The sequence below is a fragment of the Salvia hispanica genome, chromosome 4 (genome assembly GCF_023119035.1).
Source record: "Salvia hispanica cultivar TCC Black 2014 chromosome 4, UniMelb_Shisp_WGS_1.0, whole genome shotgun sequence".
Taxonomy (NCBI): domain Eukaryota; kingdom Viridiplantae; phylum Streptophyta; class Magnoliopsida; order Lamiales; family Lamiaceae; genus Salvia; species Salvia hispanica.
In genome coordinates, this window is record NC_062968.1 from 27,841,566 (window position 1) to 27,861,074 (window position 19,509).

Consider the following 19,509-nt stretch of genomic DNA (forward strand, 5'->3'; position numbering starts at 1 on the left):
TGAAAATGCATCATCCACATTCGATAGATTCAAAGCCTTTAATATCTGATTTTTTTTTTTATAGTCAAATGAATGTAATGAATAATGACGGATTTCTAATCTAATTAGTCCATATAAATTTTAGTTTAACTAATTTAATAAAACTATATGAGCATTACAAATTTGTTATCTAATACTATCAATAAAATGAAAATAATCAGATTTAAGGTATAATAGCCAAAATTAATTACTCCGTATTTTATAAATATATTGTAATTTTTAATATTGATAAACTTGTTTTTATGTCACTTTTTATTCACATATTCTTTGTAAATTTTTATTATATTTCACTTACATACAACAAATTAAATTTTGGTATATGATATATTCATACTAATTGAGTTTAAGGTTATGATTTTAACATTTTAATAATTTCATAATTTCAATTTCAATATCTTTAAATTTCTTATTTTGGAACGTTAGGTCGAACTTCGATCAAAAAAATAATCACATGTTCTTAATTAAGTCACCTGTTTAATATTTTAAAGATATATAGTATATTTTCTGTTTATAAAATATTAGAATTTTTAAATCAGTAAAACAAAATTTCATAACACAAATAATAATGTTGTTCAAATCACAATGTTAATAGAGAATTCTTTATCTTCTACCACCAAATACCTATACCCTTCTTCTATCACCACTGAACCATCTATTTTGGCTGTGGTCAGATGCTCACATGGATTCAACACGAACTCGATTTCATCTCTCTGTCTCGGATCTAAGCTCACGCTCTCGAATCCCACCAACTGCTTCATAGGCCTTCCCTCGCCTGTCCTTTCGTGCCTAGCAAAGAGAAGAACCGTGTGCCTCCCCGCCATCGACCCAGTGTTCTCGACTCCTACATGAGCCGAGAACTTGAGCATTTCACAGTTGTCCGCTCCAATTTTGGCAACGGACAAGGCTCTGATCGAACTTGAATTCGAACTCAAACTTTCATCCATGGCGTGGGAAGCGCCCGTGAGATGGTTCAACCTGATGGTGTTGGGAGTCGACTGCTTGAATTCGTAGTAGTAGGTAGTGTAGCTTAGCCCGTACCCGAACTCAAACACCTTTGGCCCTTTGTAGAATCGGTAAGTGCGTCCTGGATAGCCCGACTTTAGATCTGACCTCATCCTCATGTCCGTCATTGGTACGTTAACGAAATTCTTCGGGTACCAAGTCATAGGTAACTTCCCACCTGCAAAATCAGAGACGAAGAAATTTTCTCAGTCCTCTCGATGAGTGTCCAAGTAAGTACATGGAAACACACATATCTTGAAACATTTCCAATAGTGGAAATATTGCATAAAATCTCGTGCCGAAAAAGGGATCAAGTAAGTACATCACAAAACTTAAAGACAAAAAGGATAATTTCTCACCAGGATTGTGCTCCCCAAATATGATCTGAGACAATGCAACCCCTCCAGCTTCTCCTGGATAGCCAGCCCAAAGAATGCTGCCGATTTTCGGGTCATTTTTCGCAAAACCAACGTCGACGGGTCCACCGCAGATCAGCACAAGGACGACGGGCTTCTTGGCAGCAGCAGCAACAGCCGTGATGAGGCTCTGCTGCTGTCCCGGGAGGCCTAACTCGACGCGATCATGATCCTCCTTCTCCTGATTCTGGTCCAGCCCCATCACTAAAACGACGTAGTCCATCTCCTTGGCTGCAGCCACTGCGCTGCTAGTCGAGGCCGTGGCGCAGTCAGCGTTACTGCAGCCCTGTACAAACAGGGTGTTGTGTACATAACCTTTTAGGGCTGTAACAACATCCACATTCTTGCAGGGAGGGCCATCATAGTCCCCACGCAGCATGTAGGGATTGGCCGCATTGTGGCCCATGACAGCCAAGGACCGTGTTTTCAACTTGGACAGAGGCAGCAGGTTGGCATCGTTCTTCAACAGAACAATGCCGTTTCTCGCAGCCTCAAGGGCTAGGTCTTGGTGAGCCTGGCTACATACATCGGCTCGGCCAATGTTTCCGTACAGGCTGCGGCTCGGGGAGCCCTCGAACAGCCCTAGCCGCATCCGGATCTCGAAGAGGTTGTTGAGGGCTCGGTTTACTTGGGATTCAACCACTTTTTTCTGCTGAATTGCTGATTTGGTGTATTTCTTCAAGTATAAGCCACAGTTCACATCCATGCCTGCAGTTTTTTAGTTAGATCTCATATTTTAGTAATGGAAACAAAATGTGTAATGGAATTTACAACAAGAGCACATTATTAGAATCAAGATCAGAACATCATCAGCAATGCATTTTTAGTTTATAATATAACATACAAAGTGACACGCAACAACTAATTTTGGGTAAAGTTTTGATAAATCTATTCCACCAATTAAAATACCTCACAACTATTTCACCATTACCCTAAAAATGGAGTAACATGGACAGTTTATAACTTTTTGTTTAGGTTTTTTTTTTTCTGGGGCCACCAAGCAAGATTCTGGTAATTATGATCACAATCACAAGTAGGTGAAAAATAGGCTCATTCAAATTTCTATTTGAAATGTTACAGCTGGTATGAACATTCACTGGTAGACAATATAAATAAAGTTTAAAATGTAAAACAAAAGGCCCACAAACCATATAATTCAATGTATTACATATCTAAATTAAATATGCAATTCTCAGTAGCTTAATTTTGAATCAAAACTATGCATATCCTAAAAACGAAGGAAAAGGGGTACAATCGTACCAGCCTTGAGTGCAAGTGCCACAGCATCTTCAGGTGTACGTACATACTTGTGTTTTTCATAGATGGTAGAAACCGCATCACAATCAGACACTATGTACCTGATAAAAAAAACACAAGTATGCATATAAACAAATTTCAGTAATAATTGTAAGGGCTCGTCGATGCACACCTGAACTCAACATTAGTATGCTATTAGACGATTTGGACCAAGCCCTCAAACGACACTAAGAAGAGATGAAGTAAAATAATTTACCCATGGAAACCCCACTGCCCGCGGGCAGTTTTGGTGAGGAGGTTGCGGTCAGCACAGTTTGGGACTCCATTCACACTGTTGTAAGCACACATTATTCCACTGGCCTTGGCTTCTAGCACACAACTTTTGAAAGGTGGCTGATACGTGTCTGCCAAATCTTGTTGTGTCACCTATATGGGTATATTGATTTTTCATTTACAATGGCAAAATATAAGTGGATTCAAGCAAATAAGATAAATTTGTGAGGTTCTAAATATACACAAAATAAAACAAGTTTCCGTGATAGTGGATTTATTTTATCAACTTATTAGTCACGCCCATAAATATAGGAGTATGTTTCTCATGAAAATAATACTGACCAAATCAATTCTTCAAATTTTTCCTTGACTGAGAAAGATATTTGATGGTTTTGTGCAAATGTAACCAACAAAATCAAGTCTAGCTAAACAATTAAACATGACACGTATCCAACATATTTCAAATTGTACAGTTTCACAATAAAACAGGAAGAAGTTAAATTAAAATTAATTTTTTATTACTAAAAACCAATAAAATACTTATAAATATGCAATTATAGTTTTTCCTACAATTTTGATAGAACATAATTTTACTCCACGATTTATGCGACACATCTCCTACGTCATTGAGCGCATTAACTAATCTTGAATAGTGGGTCATAGCAAATTTTAGTAAGAAAAGATTTGTCACATGATCAACGTAGACCGTGATTAGTGGACTATGGTTCACCAAATTAAATTCTATTGATTAGAAATTGAAATAAAATCTCTTGGAAAAACCGAGACGTAAGACCTGTGTATACTACTACTAATATTCTTACTTTATTGATGTATCAAGACAAGCACGCTGCCTAACAAAAGCATACAACTTTATTAACCAAACAAGGAGACAGCTTCAATAAAGGGCCTATGACATATGTACCACCAATTATTTTCTAACTCTACTATTGGGAATGCATCTAAATAGAAAATTCCTAGAGGAAGAACTTTACTTAAAAGAGTACTACTCCTTGCGAAACTTGCAAAATTATTAGTACTACTACTTTTAAATCAAGAATTTGATACATTCAAAAGCAACAAAATCTGACAGATGCTCACATTCACATAGTCACATTTTTTAATATATGGTGTACTAATCTCTTAATAACATAATTTGCGTTACTACAAATTGCTGACTAGGTAGATGAATTGACACGCTACTACAGATTCCAAAAAAACTAGAGTCAAAATTGGGGTTAAATTATCATATCCATACACATTTTTTTATTTTGGAACATTAATACTTATTGAACTATTATCAAATCTAGAACGGATAATTTTTTTACCAAATAATTCGACACATAAAATTTGAAAGGCCAAATTGCAAAATCATGATCAAATTCTAGTTAATCTAGCAAATTAAAAAAATAACTAATCATATCATAACGTGACATTTTTCTAACTGTCTCATAACGAATATTTCCGGTATGTAAGTGTTTGAATTTAAAGATAGCACATACGAATATAAATCTGTTTGGCACATTATATATATGATTAGTTATTTGGAATAGAGAAATTACCTTGGCATCAAATTCCATGCGATCAACACTCTTCCAATTGTCCAAATCATAGGCAGTGAAGTGTTTACAGCAAGCGGATGCCAGAAGATGACCATTTTGCCCCCCCTCGTATTTATCACCCTGAAAACCTCTAACGTGCGCCACTGCGTATTTTGCAACGACCGTTGGATCTTCGCCAGGTGTCTCCTGGCCTCTCCCCCACCGTGGATCCCTAAATATGTTTATGTTTGGCGTCCAGAATGTCATCCCTTGCACTTGCCCCTCATTGTACATTCCCCTCGCCTCTCTCCCAATCGCCTACACCATATAACCAATAATTTAACCTCATATTATGATTGATTTCACTAAATTTGTGAGACATTATACCATAATTAGAGCAATTGCTTTTGCAATGATTAACATTTATGACTCATTATGATAATGTCACTATAATTTACCAATGAGCATATTTCGAAGATTTGAATGAATTGAATATTACGGAATATAGTATAATGCGATTATCTACCGACAACAGAAAACAAGAGGAATGGCGAAAAAGTTACATACAAATATTAAATTCGGAAAACAAAATAATGGAGTAGATAAAAATTAATTAATTATACACTCGATTAACGAATTTTGACCGTACCTGACCAATGCGGTACCAAAGGCGTGAATCGAAGGTGGATGCGGCGAGGATAACTTGGGGGAAGCTGGTGGCGCCTTTGATTGCGCCGCCGTAAGTGACGCCGCGGCCGTAGCCGGAGACGCCGTGCAGCGCCTCGGACCACCACTGGTACGCGGGGATGCCGAGCCGCGGAATGGCGGCGGACGAATCAACCAGCTGCGAAATCTTCTCGTCTAATGTCAGCCGCGAAACTAGGTCGCGAGCTCGCTGCGCAATCGGCAGAGATTTCTGGCAGAACTTGAACGATTTGGTTTTAGGATCGGCTGAATCGCACGAGAACGGCGGCGGAGCTGAATCGCCGCCGCGCGGGAGGCGGAGGAGGAGGAGGTATGCGGCGAGAAAATAGAAATGGAGCTTCATTGTGAGTGAGTATTGATTCGAGGGAAAGATAAAGTCGGTATTTAAAGGAGTAAAGTTGTTGAGTGAAAAATAAAATATTTTATTTATGCATTGCGAAAAGTTATTTTATTATTTAAATTTGGAAATGTTTTATCGATGGATACACTTTCTTATGCTTTCAGGTTTCTACTATGATAAGCAAACAGAAATTTTTAGAAGTCACGTATCCAGCATTAATCATTTTATTTATTACTTGATATATTACTAATTATTATTAACTGACCAATAGTCTAATGTGGCAATTTCGTTGATTTGTGGACTAGGATTTCTGTAAAATACATAATTACATATTTGAAAAAATCTTAATAAAATTATATGAATTGATGGCCATATAATTAGAATCTCTAACTTGTCAGGATAAAAATACTTAGTACTAATTATTAAAACAATCACACGTCCTATACTTAAATGAGTAATGCTATGTGGCCATAATGTGACTGACCACACAAGAACATAATAGTAACTACATATACTCCTTCCGTCCCAAGATAAGTGACCTACTTCTTTTGGGCATGAGATTTAAGGAATGATATTTAAATAAGTTAAAGTGGAGAGAGTAAAGTATGAGAGAGGGAAAAGTAGAGGAGAGAAGAGAGAATAAAGTAGGTGGAGAATAAAGTAAGAGAGATGACTTTTTGCTAAAAATAGAAATATGTCACTTATAGTAGGACACCCCAAAAAGGAATACAAGTCACTTATCTTGGGACAGATGGAGTATTAAATAAGTGTAGTTATCAGTGCTGTAGCATTTTTCCATAATAAACCTTGCGTATTGAAATCTTTTTACTGCTTACATTTTATGTTACTACTCCTACTATTTAGTTTCAATACAATCTTTTTACTTTTTACAGTTTTAAAATGAATCTAACGATAAAATCAATAACCCTTTCGCCTATTCTTTACCAACAAATTTAAATGTGGTTTGGTTTGGACACATCTGGGTAGTCGGAAAAATTTATAAAATTAGAATATTTGAAAAAACATTTTATAAAATTATATGATGGCCATATAATTAGAATCTCTAACTTGTCAGGATAAAATACTTAGTACTACTAATTATTAAAACATCACATGTTCTAATATTTAAATTCCAATACCAATATTAATGCACGTATTTATGAATGGGGTATGCCGTACAATAATGATAACCATATGTACACATTAACATTATTGATATCAAATACTATCAAAATCCAATTCTGTGACGTATAAAATACAAGATCATTATAATATATACAAAGTACAATTAAATGAGTTTTAATTATATATGAATTGAACGCATATCTTTGATTAATTAAATTGAAATGAAGTCACAGATAAATTTTAGTCATTTCCAATTTCATCATATTAATATGGCAATCAAACTAGTTACATAAATCACCACCATTAATTATCGTTCAAACTACAATTAATTATTCTCAACATGATAATTGATCACACGTTTATAGTAATAGAAAACTCTTGATCTCCCACAACCAAGAAATGCAGCCCTAATTCAATCACCATCACTCCATCTTCATCAGCACTAGCAAAATGTTGACATGGATCCACTTCAAACTCAACATCTTCCCTCTCATTCCCCTCCAACCTCACTGTCCGAAACCCGATCAACTGTTTGATCGGACCATCAAACCGACCCTGATCCCTCCTAACAAAAAGCAGCACGGGATGCTTCCCGACCATGCTCCCTTCATTCACGACACCAACTAGAGCCGAAAACCTCGCCTTATGACAAGAATCCAATCCGATATCCGAAACCCTAACAAACCCTAGTTTTTTCTCAAGCTTGCTATTATTCTCAGTGGGTGATGATGTCTTCAAATTGAGCTTGCTTTGGCTAACCGAGACGAACTTGTATGTATAGTTTGAGTAGCTAAGGCCGTATCCGAATTCAAACACTTTCTCACCTTGGTAGAATCTATAGGTGCGCCCCGGGTAGCCTGATTCGTGGTCGGGCCTCATCCTCATATTCGACATGGGTATTTTAGTAAAATCTTGTGGATACCACGTCATGGGGAGCCGTCCACCTGCAGTGAAACATGAGATGTAACATAGGAGGTCGAGGAAGATGGATCAAGGGCATGGGTGGGCCGAAGACCCCTCAAAATCACATATTCATTTCTCCCCTACCCATCACTACTAAAAAAAGGGCTTTTTAAATATATCACCTATGCTTTAAAAAAATATTTTCAATTTAATTTTCCCAACTAAAATTAAGGAATGCAAATAAAAGCTTCCTAGAAAAACAAATGGCTTAAAATCAACCGGATTTGGGGTCTATTACTACTGGCTTAAGTTGAGGACACAATTGTCCATTACACCAGGCGCATGTGCCCTCTCGAGAGGGCAGTATGCCAGGCGGACTTTTTTTATACATTATTTTATCTTTAAATACTGTATTCTTCTTCTATCATTGTACTCAGTATTTTAATCTATGTTATTTTTTTTCTAAATAAAAAATTAAAATAATAATATACGAAAAATTGTGAAATAAGTTATGGCAATTGCAGGTGCTATTGCTGGAATCTATAATGCTGACGTGACAAAGAAAAAATTGGTTCTATCGAATTTTGGGGCGGTTTTTATGTTCAGCATTGTGGATGCCGTTAGGGACACTTTTCTTTGCACCCTTAATTTTGGCTATTTAAAAAAAAATCAACACAAGTAACTGCGCGACTAATTTTGCATCGACAAACCCTAAAGATGTATCGTTAATCAGGCCCAAATCCGTTGGTAAACGAAACATACCTGGATTATGATGACCAAAGATAATCTCCGCCACCGCTCTCCCTCCTCCCTCACCGGGATACCCAGCCCACAAAATCCCCCCAATCCTCTCATCATCTCTCGCAAACGAAACATCCACCCCTCCACCACACATCACCACCACCACAACCGGCCTCCTCGCCGCCGCCGCCACCCTCTCCAGCAGCACCACCTGCTCCCTCGGCAGCTCCAAACCCTCCCTGTCCATTTCCTCGCTCTCATCCCCCTGACTCAGCCCCACCACCACAACCACGTGGTCCGCCGATCCCGCCACTCCCTCCGCCCCATCGTAGTCGCACCCGGCCGGATCACAGCCGCGATGAAACACCGTCTCCTTTACGTATCTCGTGAGGCCCTGGAGTGGGGTGATGGGGCTGCAGGGCGGGCCGGCGTAGTTTCCGACTAGGGTTTCGGGGTTGTTGGCGTTGGGGCCGATGACGGCGAGGGTTTTGGTGGAAGAGGTGGACAGGGGGAGGAGGTTTTGGGAGTTTTTGAGGAGCACGATGCCGTCGCGTGCGGCGGTGAGAGCGAGGTGTTGGTGGGCGGAGGTGCATACGACGTCGTTGTGGCGGAGGTTGGTGTAGGGTTGGGTTTTGGGGCTTCCGTCGAAGAGGCCGAGCCTCATTCGGACGGAGAAGAGGTTGTGGAGGGCTCTGTCGATGTCGGATTCCGATAGCTTGCCCTTTTCGACGGCTGATTTTGCGTGGTCGGATATGTAGGAGCCGCAGTTGAGGTCCATCCCTGTGTTTTTTGAAGGAAGAAGAAACCATGTGAAATGGTCATCATTTCATCATCTTTTTTTTTTTTTAATAATTATACTAGTATTATGTGTTAGGATGGAAAATTAAAGTTTTTCACAATAGATAATGGATGATGATATACGGAAATTAATGGTAATAAATGATTGTTTTTCTTATTTAATTGTGTGTGAGTGAAAAAAGTGGTGAAATTGTAGTCTAACTTAGTAGGAGTATATTTTAGTTTGATATGAGTTAGCATAAAACTCATTCCCCAATCATTAAAGTTGAGACTACTAATTGGGATAGATCAAAATGACAATTGAAACTTTTAAGTTCTATATATAAAAAATAGCTAATTAATTTTGAAAAGATATTTGAGTCAATATTTGTGTACTTATTTTTTTTCTTAAATTGTAAAAAGAATAATTTTCATGCGAAAATCAAAGGTTCATGCAATTGTGTGAACTGAATGACTACTTAAGATTGAAAAAGTTGCCAATCACTTGAACTTATAATTTTCGCATGAGTCTTCAACTTGATCATATTTTAAATTACTAGTAGAGGCAACTTATAATTTTCGCTTCTAATTGATCAAGAAAAAACGGTTAAATAAGTTGCCCGATTTTTTTTACCATTTTTAGAAAAATATACTATATCTAATCTAGAGAACATATACTACCATTTTCTTCATAGAGAACATAACCAGAAAATATGAATGAAAAAAGAGGATAATTAAACTACTCACCGGCTTTGAGAACTGCGGCAACGGCGTCTTCATGTGAGTCTGTATAGTTCTGCTTCTCATGAATGAGCGAAACCGCGTCACAATCTGAGACTATATAGCCATCAAATCCCCATTCTTCGCGAGCTGTCTCGGTCAGAAGATGTCGATCAGCGCAGCTCGGGACGCCATTGACGAGATTGTAAGCACACATTATCCCACTGGCTTTCCCCTCTTGGATGCAGCTTTTGAATGGTGGCTGGAATGTATCTGCCATATCTTGCTTTGTAACCTTCATAAACAAAAAAAGAGAAGATTTAATATATATGGTAAAAATAAATTTGAATTAAATTTAAAAGTTGGTGTGAGAGAGTTAATTACTTGGGCATTGAAGGTGAAACGATGGACTCCCTTCCAATGATCCAAATCATAGGCAGTGAGATGCTTGCAGCAAGCAGAGAGCAGAAGGCGGCCGTCATCTGAGAGACGGCCGCCTTCAAAGGCGTCGCCTTGGAGGCCTCGCACAAACGCCACAGCGTACCTGCTCGCGACCAGGGGATCCTCTCCTGGGGTCTCCTGGCCGCGGCCCCACCTCGGGTCGCGGAAGATGTTGATGTTTGGTGACCACATTGTCATGCCTGTGGCCTCCCCTGCATTGTATATCGCTCTGCCCTCTTCTCCAGTTGCCTTCAAATTGCATAATAAAATATAGAGTTAATATCTATTTAAATATGGAAGTTTGGTTAAATTCTGGTATGTCCCATGAAGTTTAAAATTAAAATATTAAATCATGACATTTCAAATTTTCTTAATTGTCACATCTATATATAAAATATGTCTTTAAATGATAACAAAATGACGTATTTGATTAAAATAATATTTTTCTTTTTGTTTTCCTTTTTTGCCTTATTTTAATAAAAAAAATGTCGCTTCGAACATCATAAAAAGGACGTCGACATTTTGTATATAAAAGGGACAATTGAGAAAAACTGTAACTTCATGATTTAATATTTCAATTTTATACATCGTGCGACGAACCATAATCTAACACTAATACTACAAGTCTGCAAGAAAATAAAAATTTTGTATACATGATTTTAGTTTGTTCTATAAAGATTACTAAAAGCATATTAATTAATTTTTCAATCATGTTTAAGTCCTTTGAATAAAGTACTATAATATGCACAGATAGTGACTAATCAATCACCTGCTTTTGGACAATATAATATATACAAACAAATACCTTTACTAGAGTACGATAAATATCATGTTGAAATAAGCTAAATAATTACCTTATCACGAGACAAAATATTCAGAGAAAAGATTCCACATCACATGATCATTGTCGTTATATATGGTATAGTGAATAAAAAAAATAATATTAATTAATCAAATTAACCTTACATTAAAAAAATGAGTAATTTGTACCAACCTTAGCTATTTTGTACCAAAGTTGAGCATCAAAGGTAGCCGAAGTGAGTATGACTTGAGGGAAACTGGTGGCGGCCCGGATCGTCCCGTTGAACGAGAAGCCGTTTTCGACTCCGGCCGCCATGGCGACGCCATGCAGCGCCTCCGACCACCACTCGTAGTAGGGGATGCCGAGCCGGGGGATGGCAGCGGCCTTGTTCACGAGCTGGCCGATCTTCTCGTCGAGGGTGAGGCGCCCGACTAGGTCTCGGGCGCGCCTCTCGACGGGGAGACGGGCGTCGCAGAAGGGGAGGGAGGCGGTGGATGGGGTGGTGGTGGGGCTGCATGAGAATGGTGGGAGGGGTTTGGGAGAGAGGTTGTTGAATGTTAGTATGAGAGAGATTGTGATTGCTAGTGTGAGAGGAATGATGTAGTGGATGAGATGTCTCATGTTTTGATTAGGAATTTTTTGGGAGAAATGTGAATTTTTTGAGGAGAGGCTAAGTTTGTGAATAGAGGGTGTTTGATTATGAGGAGATTAGTATAGTGAGATTTTGTGTGTAGTAGGTAGTTTTGTGTGTGTGTGTGTGTGAGAGAGAGAGAGAGCAAATGCTACGAGGGATTTATAGAAAAATTTCAAAATGTGGTAATTATATTAGAGCATTTCACACCGTTCAAATAACATCCACATCACATTTTATTTCAATAGTATTCATCATCAAGCTGCATAAAAGTCTTGAACACAATTGACAATTCTTTAATTTGTCAAATACTTATGGTAATGGGATGTTCCTCATCTCCTACAACTAAACTCCCATCTCCTGATTCAATCACCATCTCTCCATCCTCATTGGCCCTACTAAAATGCTCACACGGGCTTACCGAAAACTCGACACTCACCTTCTCTTTAGCATCGGTCCTAACCGTCTGAAACCCGACCAATTGTTTCATCGGACCACCACTGCCACTTTGAGCGCGCCTCAGAAACAAAAGCACCGGGTGCTTACCCGCCATCTCCCCTTCATTCTCAACACTAACGATAACCGAAACCCTAGCCTTGTCGCATGACCCCGGTCCCAACTCTTGGACCGCGACATACCCTAGGTCGGAAGCGGATGATGATGTCTTGAGATCTAGCTTGCTTTGGCTCACGGACACGATCTTGTAAGAATAGGTGGTGTAGCTCAGCCCATACCCGAATTCAAACACCTTTTCACCTTTATAGAATCTATAGGTGCGCCCTGGGTAGCCAGACGACGGGTCAGCCCTCATTCTCATATCGGTCATCGGTATCTTGATGAAATCTTGTGGATACCAAGTCATAGTCAACCTTCCTCCTAAAACAAGAAATGCAAATTAACTGTTACATACGAGATAACTCACGTATGAATATCTCAACATTAATAACGTTAGTCGCATTTGACGCTTCAAGTTTTATTTTTTCACTTTTGTTACCTGGATTATAGTCACCAAATATGATCTCTGCAACTGCTCTCCCTCCAGACTGGCCAGGATAGCCCGCCCACAAAATGCTTCCTATTTTCGGCTCATTTTTCGCGAACAAAACATCGACCGGCCCTCCACATAACAACACCAACACAACAGGCTTCTTAGCCGCCTTGGCAACGCTCATGATCAAGCTCTGCTGCTTCCCCGGAAGCACCAAATCATCGCGATCAAGATCCTCCTTCTCGCGTTCTTGGTTAAGTCCCATCACCAAAACCACGTGATCCGCTGATTTTGCAAGCTCGACCGCCGTCTTCACATCGACAGAGCTACAATTGACGGTGTCACACCCTTGTTCAAACTTGACATCCTCAACATAACTCATTAGCCCTTGTAGTGGTGTGACGGTCATGCAAGGCGGCCCATGGTAGTTCCCAAGAAGTACCTTGGAAACATTCGCATTCGGGCCTATCACTGCAAGAGACCCCTTCTTGGCCTTGGGTAGCGGCAACAGGTTTCCTTCGTTCTTCAAAAGGACTATCCCCTGCCTGGCTACCTCAAGTGCCAGCTCCTGGTGCTCGGGCGAGCAGACATCTGCTCGCCCGAGTGTACTGTAGGTCCCGCTTGGGGGGCCGTTGAAGAGACCTAACCTCATCCTCACAGAGAAAAGATTCTCAAGAGCTCTATCTATGTCAGATACAGACACTGTCCCCTTCAAAACAGCAGATTTTGTATAATTCCCCAAGTATGAACCACAGTTCACATCCATTCCTACATCCAAACACACACACATAACATTAATGTATACATTTTCAAGTGATCAAAACACACACATCACAAACCAGCTTTGAGCACATCAGCAACAGCCTCTTCATCCGATTTTGCATAATGTTGCTGATGAAAGAGAAGCGAAACCGCATCACAATCCGAGGTTATGTACCTAAAAACCGAAACCCCCTAACAACGTTAGCTGGTTCAAAAACACACGAAAACAAAAACAAAAACACACAACCAACCCTTCAAATCCCCACTCTCCGCGGGCAGTCTTGGTGAGCAAATTATAATCCGCGCAGTTAGGGACCCCGTTCACAAGATTATACGCGCACATTATCCCACTCGCCTTCCCCTCCTCGATGCAGCCCTTGAACGGGGGCTGGTAAGTATCCGCCAAATCCTGTTTTGTCACCTAAAACAATCCAAACTTCCAATAAATACCACAAAACACATCAAGAACATGGCATGATCAAACAAAATTAGATAGTCCTATTACTTGAGCATTGAAGGTGAATCGATCATATCCCTCCCAGCGGTCGAGATCATAGGCAGTGAAGTGCTTGCAACACGCAGAGACTTGGAGGTGGCCATCTTTGAGGGCTCCGCCCTCAAACGAGTCGCCTTGGAGGCCTCTGACAAACGACGTGGCATACTTGGCCGTGAGCAAGGGATCCTCCCCGGGGGTCTCCTGCCCCCTCCCCCATCGCGGATCCCTGAAGATGTTGATGTTTGGCGACCAGAACGTTAGGCCAATCGCCTGCCCCTCGTTGTAGATGGCTCTTGCCTCTCTTCCGATCACCTTCATATTTGTTATCACTAACATTAACTCAAATATCAACATCATTTGCTTGTAAATGTTTCTCTGTTTTCTTTATTTAACTAGCAAAATTTTATATTAAAACCTTAATAGCGTAGAACTAAAACTGCTGCAAACACACAAACATACCGAATTTCAATTGACAATCAAATGTGTTATTTTTAGCTCAAAATAGATCATCATCAGCATTGTTACAACTTTTGCGTGGCCATAGATTTCTGAACCAAGATTGCATTTTTCATTTAGTTTTACTAATATTTCGTTTTTTTTAGCTCCAAATCTGTTGCTGAGGTATGTTCAACTAGTCTTTTCATGGTTGTTGCATCTGTTTAAATGAAACACTTTATTATCGTAGAATTGAAGAATACTGCAAACACACACACACACATATCCTTTTTTTGAACTAAAAATCATTTTTATTACAGAAATATTTCCCATTTTAACTCTATTAACTAAAAATAAAACAGTTTTTATTTTTAATTGAAGTTCTTAAAACAAGGAGTGATGGAAGGTAAAAGTAGTGCAGACACAATCACACCAAAATCCAATCTTTGACTATTCTTTAATCAAAAAATCAATGCCCCCACTGATTAATTTGGCATTACATGAGAAAAACGAATCTAAATCCACCCAATCCTCTATTTCTGCACTTAAAATATCCACAAACAACTTCTGCAAAAATCAAGAATCTCATCTTGCTAAAATAAAAAACTTCCTCGATTTGTACCATGATTTGAAAAATCCTTATCCAAGCCTAAACTAATCTAAAAATTCAATCTTTCCCAGATCCCACGTCTCATTTTCCATCATTCTACCAAAAAAAAAAATTCTTGAAAATGTAGCTAACCTTTGCAATCCGATACCAGAGATCGGCATCGAAGGTGGAGGCCGTGAGAATGACCTGAGGGAAGCTGGTGGCGGCCTCGATGACCCCGTCGAACTTGACCCCGTTCTCGACTCCCGTGGCGACGGCCACCCCATGCAGCGCCTCCGACCACCACTGGTAGTAGGGGACGCCGAGGCGGGGGATGGCCGCGGCCTTGTTGACGAGCTGCGAGATCTTCTCGTCCAACGTCAGCCGCGAGATCAGGTCGCGGGCCCGCTCCCTGACCGGCAAGCCCGCGTCACAGAACGGGGATGAGGATGAGGACGAGGACGAAGACGAACTCCCGCATGAAAATGGCGGGAGTTTGGATTTGGATAGATGTGTGGCATCGATTGACAAAGTGGTGGAACATGTGATAGAAATTACAAGAACTAAGATATGGATAATGTGCCTCATTTTTTTTTGAAATTTTTGTATGGTTTTGATGAAAATTATTGGAGGAGAAATGAGGCCGCCATATAGTAGTGACATAGTAACATGCGATGGTAGGGGCACTATCTTTATATTGGGACAAAATTGAACTAGTTGGGACCGTTGGGTTGGAGTTTCTCTCCCACTAATTATTTTTGTATAGGTTATAATTAAAAATGAATATCTATGTAGTGATTTGAGGTGCTGTATTGCTTTCTTGGTATTTGTAATTTGTTATATTTAAAGAAAAATAGGAGGTTGGTTAGGTGTGAGGTGTAAAAAACTTAAAATAGAAGAGAGTGCATTTTGGTTCATGGGTATATTAATACTATTTGTGATTTTTGTTCTTTACAAATATCACTACAAGTTTGTGAACATTGATTTAATATCGTCGATAGAACTTTTTGCATTTTCTTAAAGTAAAATATTCTCCATGAAGGTTATTTATGTTTTTTTTATAAGAGAAAATTTGTCAATTTGGTTCATTCATTTATGTTCAAGCTAAGTATGTGCTGTGACAAGCAATTATTTATCATATAATTTAACGACTTATGTTGAGAAAATACAATAAAAATCAATGAACCAAGTGCAATCGAAGTGGTGGTTATATATAAATAAATCGTATAGTCGGGGGCATTTTTGTTAAAAAAACCTTACAAATGGAAATGTCCTACCGATGATTATACCAATGTTCATGGACGATATTTTTAAAAAATATGGACCACATATTAGTGTAATATGCAGAGACTAAGTGATTGTTTGTTAATCCTATTTAAGATTGAATTAAGATATTTTCTTATTGTTGATTTTTAGATACTTCATTGATAAAAATCTACTTTTAACTATTTATTACTCTTGTTTGGTGGTGGGGGTGGGTGACTGAGTGTGTGGTGAGAGTTTGGGAAGCTTCGTTTAGTGATTATGAATTTACAAATATCATTAGTAAAAATCCTAATTTATACAGTTTACTATTAAATGAAGTTATCTCCTCATAACAATCTTTGTGCGTTTACAATGTAATATAGTAGTAGCAATTTTCGGTGTGTTAAAATTATTATATAATGAGCTCACTAATTCCTAGCTAGTTTTATTTTCTTCTTTTTGCTAATTTTCATTGCATTATTTCTAAAATGTGGTCACACTATAGGAAAGAAAAAAGAGGTAAGAGGTGTATGCGCACATTCTTTTCCGTTATGTATATTTCAACATTAGCTTAAAAGTCATTTTCTCATTATTAGTTTTAGGTTACTCAATTTTATTTTATTTTCACTTCTTAACGTGAGATAGAAAATTAGCTTTAGGTCGTTTTCATATGGTTCTATTGTAATAATTTCAATTTTCTATAACATTTATTCACTTTTTATTTTTTTGTGTAAAAATTTCGGTCTCGTGTGGGCCGCCTTCAATTTCCCTTTGGCCCAATTGGCTTAGGAGTTGATAGCGTAATATGGGCCGATCATGTAAATTCGGCCCACAACCCACCTTTAATTAAAGAAAGGAATCCGCCTAGTAAAACCTGTCATGGGCCAAGCCTACAACTATATTGCAAAAACAGAGGAGAAGAAATGAAGTACTAACATATTTTATGTCACATATCTTTATTAGATAAATTTCTTAAATAGAGTATGTGTCCTTTAGGTTAGGATTAAAAGAAAATTTTACTCCATTTGTGCCGGTTCAAATGAGAAATTTCTATTTTGGCAATAAATTCATCACACCATTTCTTTTTGGTAATAATAAGTTATTATTGCCAAAAAGAAATGCTGTGATAAATTTATTGGATGAGAAATTAATATTTATATTGTTATACACAAAAATTTGATACCAAGATTATTGGAGGATAAAGGAATATCTATGTTTGTGTAAGCCACGTTTAAATTTTGTTTTTCTTAATTGACCTAAGCATTAAATTTCAAACGTTAATATCGACATTAAATTTTCGAATAACTGAATAATATGGACATGAAATTGTGAGTTTTGGGAAGTTTAATTAAAGTATGGTTTGTATCACTGAGCGTTTTTGGATGGGCATTAAATTTCAGACATCAATGTGAATATTCAAGTTTCGAATAATGTGAACATGAGATTATTAATAACGGGATGCCTAAGTAATTATATCAAAATTTTAAGATAAGGAGAATGGTTTGTATAAAAATAGTTTGTATCACTACTCTAAGCTTTGTTCCCTAAATTGTTTTTGCTAGAGGCCCAGAAAAATAACTTTGTTGCACACATGGGAGAATGGGAGTTAGGGAAGTTGGAATCGGTTATTCCATTGGAGGAGGAAGTTGTTTGCTTGGGAAGAGGAGCTGTTTCGGAGAATTCATGTCAGCCGTTAATTGCATTTCTTTGACGGAAAATACGGGGGATATGAGAGTTTGGTCTTGGCTTCCTTCGAAGTCTTTCTCAGTCTCTAATTTTGTTTTGCAGGTTACAAAACTTATAGCGGACAATGAACCAGCTACATATCATGGACGAAGCTTGTCCCGCCTAAAGCTCTACTACAAGTGTGGTTTATTCTCCAAGGGGGATTAAACACCAAAGCTCGGTTATTCGAATTTGGCGTATGTGGAGTTGAAGATGATCGATGTGTTTTATTGAAAGAAGACCCATAGACTATTGAACATCTCTTCTTCAGTTGCAAGATGTCAAGCAGCTTATGGTAGCATTGTTGTAATCGATGTAATATCTCCTTTTGCCTTTTCAATCGGCCAAGAGCTTGCCTTTTATCTTGGCTAGGTACTCCTTTCAGTAAGATTGAGAAGCAACTGTGGATTTTTCTTTTCTATGTCATTTTCTAGTCAGTTTGGGATCTTCGCAACAAAATCATCTTTCAAGACTTCAAACCCAATTGGGAGTTTGAGAAGAAATTTGTGTTTTGGTGACTTGGAACTTGGATAAGAGGATGGTGTCAGGAGTTTTTATTCTCGCCTAGACAAATAATGAAAGATTTTAATAATATTAGAACTTTTTTATCATTTAAAATAAAATAGTCTGCATTATAATTAGTCAGAATAATTAAGCCCTTCGATTCGAGATATGATATATAATTCATAAAATTGTTTAGTATAAAAATCAAGAACAAAATTCAAGTTGGATATTTTAGGTCGATTCGGCTGAAAACATTATAATTACCAGTCAAAGTCGTGTGAAGTCTGTGGACCAAATAACGATCGGATTAAATGGATTTATTCATTTATACAACAATTAGCAGTTAAATTTGGACAAAATGGAAGTCACTACCCATTAGAAAATTCTTATCCACTAATAAATAGACTACGTACGAAGTACAAACAAGCCGAGAAGGAGAATTTAGAAATACAAAAGAGAACAATATTTTTATGAAAAAAGCGAAGTGGATATGTTCAATAAAACTCTTTTCAAACTTTATAGTTTTTCATAATACTCAATGGCCATACCTCTTTATCGTATTTTTGAATTGATTAGTCAGAAAATTGAAGACATCATCACGTTACCAATTTTAATTTCTAACTTAATTGCAGACAAAAGTCTGAATCAGAAGTTAGAAAATGAAAACAATACATGCGGCTAATTTCAACCTCATTCCATACCAATTGGACATTACTTACAAAATAGCCGTCAAAGAAGAGTTATTTTGCATATTTTATGTGATCACTATTTTTTATTTTTAAAAAAATGCTCACGTCAAAATTACGGTGAGTAAAATAATAACGATAAACAAAACTCATCTCGTTAGATTGAAAAAGAAGAGGTGCAAACAAGCAATGACGGACGCAGAAATTGAAACTTGTGGGGTCGAATATAATTAATAGTATAATATATATATATATATATATACATATAATATTTAATTTATTGTTTAAAAATATGACTCTCTTCACTTCTAATTTGAAATCGTTTATTTTTCAGCTACAATTGAAATCGTTTATTTTTCAGCTACAACT

General features: G+C 37.9%; 4 protein-coding genes across 4 annotated transcripts; all 4 read right to left on the reverse strand.

The window, feature by feature from the left end:
• Positions 1-571: 571 nt before the first annotated feature.
• Positions 572-5,569, reverse strand: LOC125223673 (probable beta-D-xylosidase 7). The gene is made up of 6 exons (XM_048126926.1): positions 5,175-5,569; positions 4,547-4,843; positions 2,971-3,140; positions 2,718-2,815; positions 1,401-2,165; positions 572-1,219 (listed from the first exon to the last, which is right to left on the reverse strand). Exons 2-6 carry the CDS (start codon positions 4,817-4,819, stop codon positions 612-614), a joined length of 1,914 nt encoding a protein of 637 aa, XP_047982883.1. The 5' UTR covers positions 4,820-4,843; positions 5,175-5,569; the 3' UTR covers positions 572-611.
• On the reverse strand, positions 5,021-5,573 carry LOC125220822 (probable beta-D-xylosidase 7). Its single transcript, XM_048122958.1, has 2 exons — positions 5,175-5,573; positions 5,021-5,047 (listed from the first exon to the last, which is right to left on the reverse strand). Exons 1-2 carry the CDS (start codon positions 5,571-5,573, stop codon positions 5,021-5,023), a joined length of 426 nt encoding a protein of 141 aa, XP_047978915.1.
• Positions 5,574-6,922: 1,349 nt separating this feature from the next.
• Positions 6,923-11,849, reverse strand: LOC125220173 (probable beta-D-xylosidase 7). The gene is made up of 5 exons (XM_048122317.1): positions 11,272-11,849; positions 10,221-10,526; positions 9,864-10,131; positions 8,361-9,119; positions 6,923-7,639 (listed from the first exon to the last, which is right to left on the reverse strand). The coding sequence occupies exons 1-5, from the start codon at positions 11,698-11,700 to the stop codon at positions 7,047-7,049; spliced, it is 2,355 nt and encodes a 784-aa protein (XP_047978274.1). The 5' UTR covers positions 11,701-11,849; the 3' UTR covers positions 6,923-7,046.
• Positions 11,850-11,922: 73 nt separating this feature from the next.
• On the reverse strand, positions 11,923-15,643 carry LOC125220172 (probable beta-D-xylosidase 7). The gene is made up of 6 exons (XM_048122316.1): positions 15,134-15,643; positions 13,966-14,268; positions 13,712-13,881; positions 13,538-13,635; positions 12,705-13,466; positions 11,923-12,586 (listed from the first exon to the last, which is right to left on the reverse strand). The coding sequence occupies exons 1-6, from the start codon at positions 15,641-15,643 to the stop codon at positions 12,015-12,017; spliced, it is 2,415 nt and encodes an 804-aa protein (XP_047978273.1). The 3' UTR covers positions 11,923-12,014.
• Between the last annotated feature and the right edge of the window lie 3,866 nt (positions 15,644-19,509).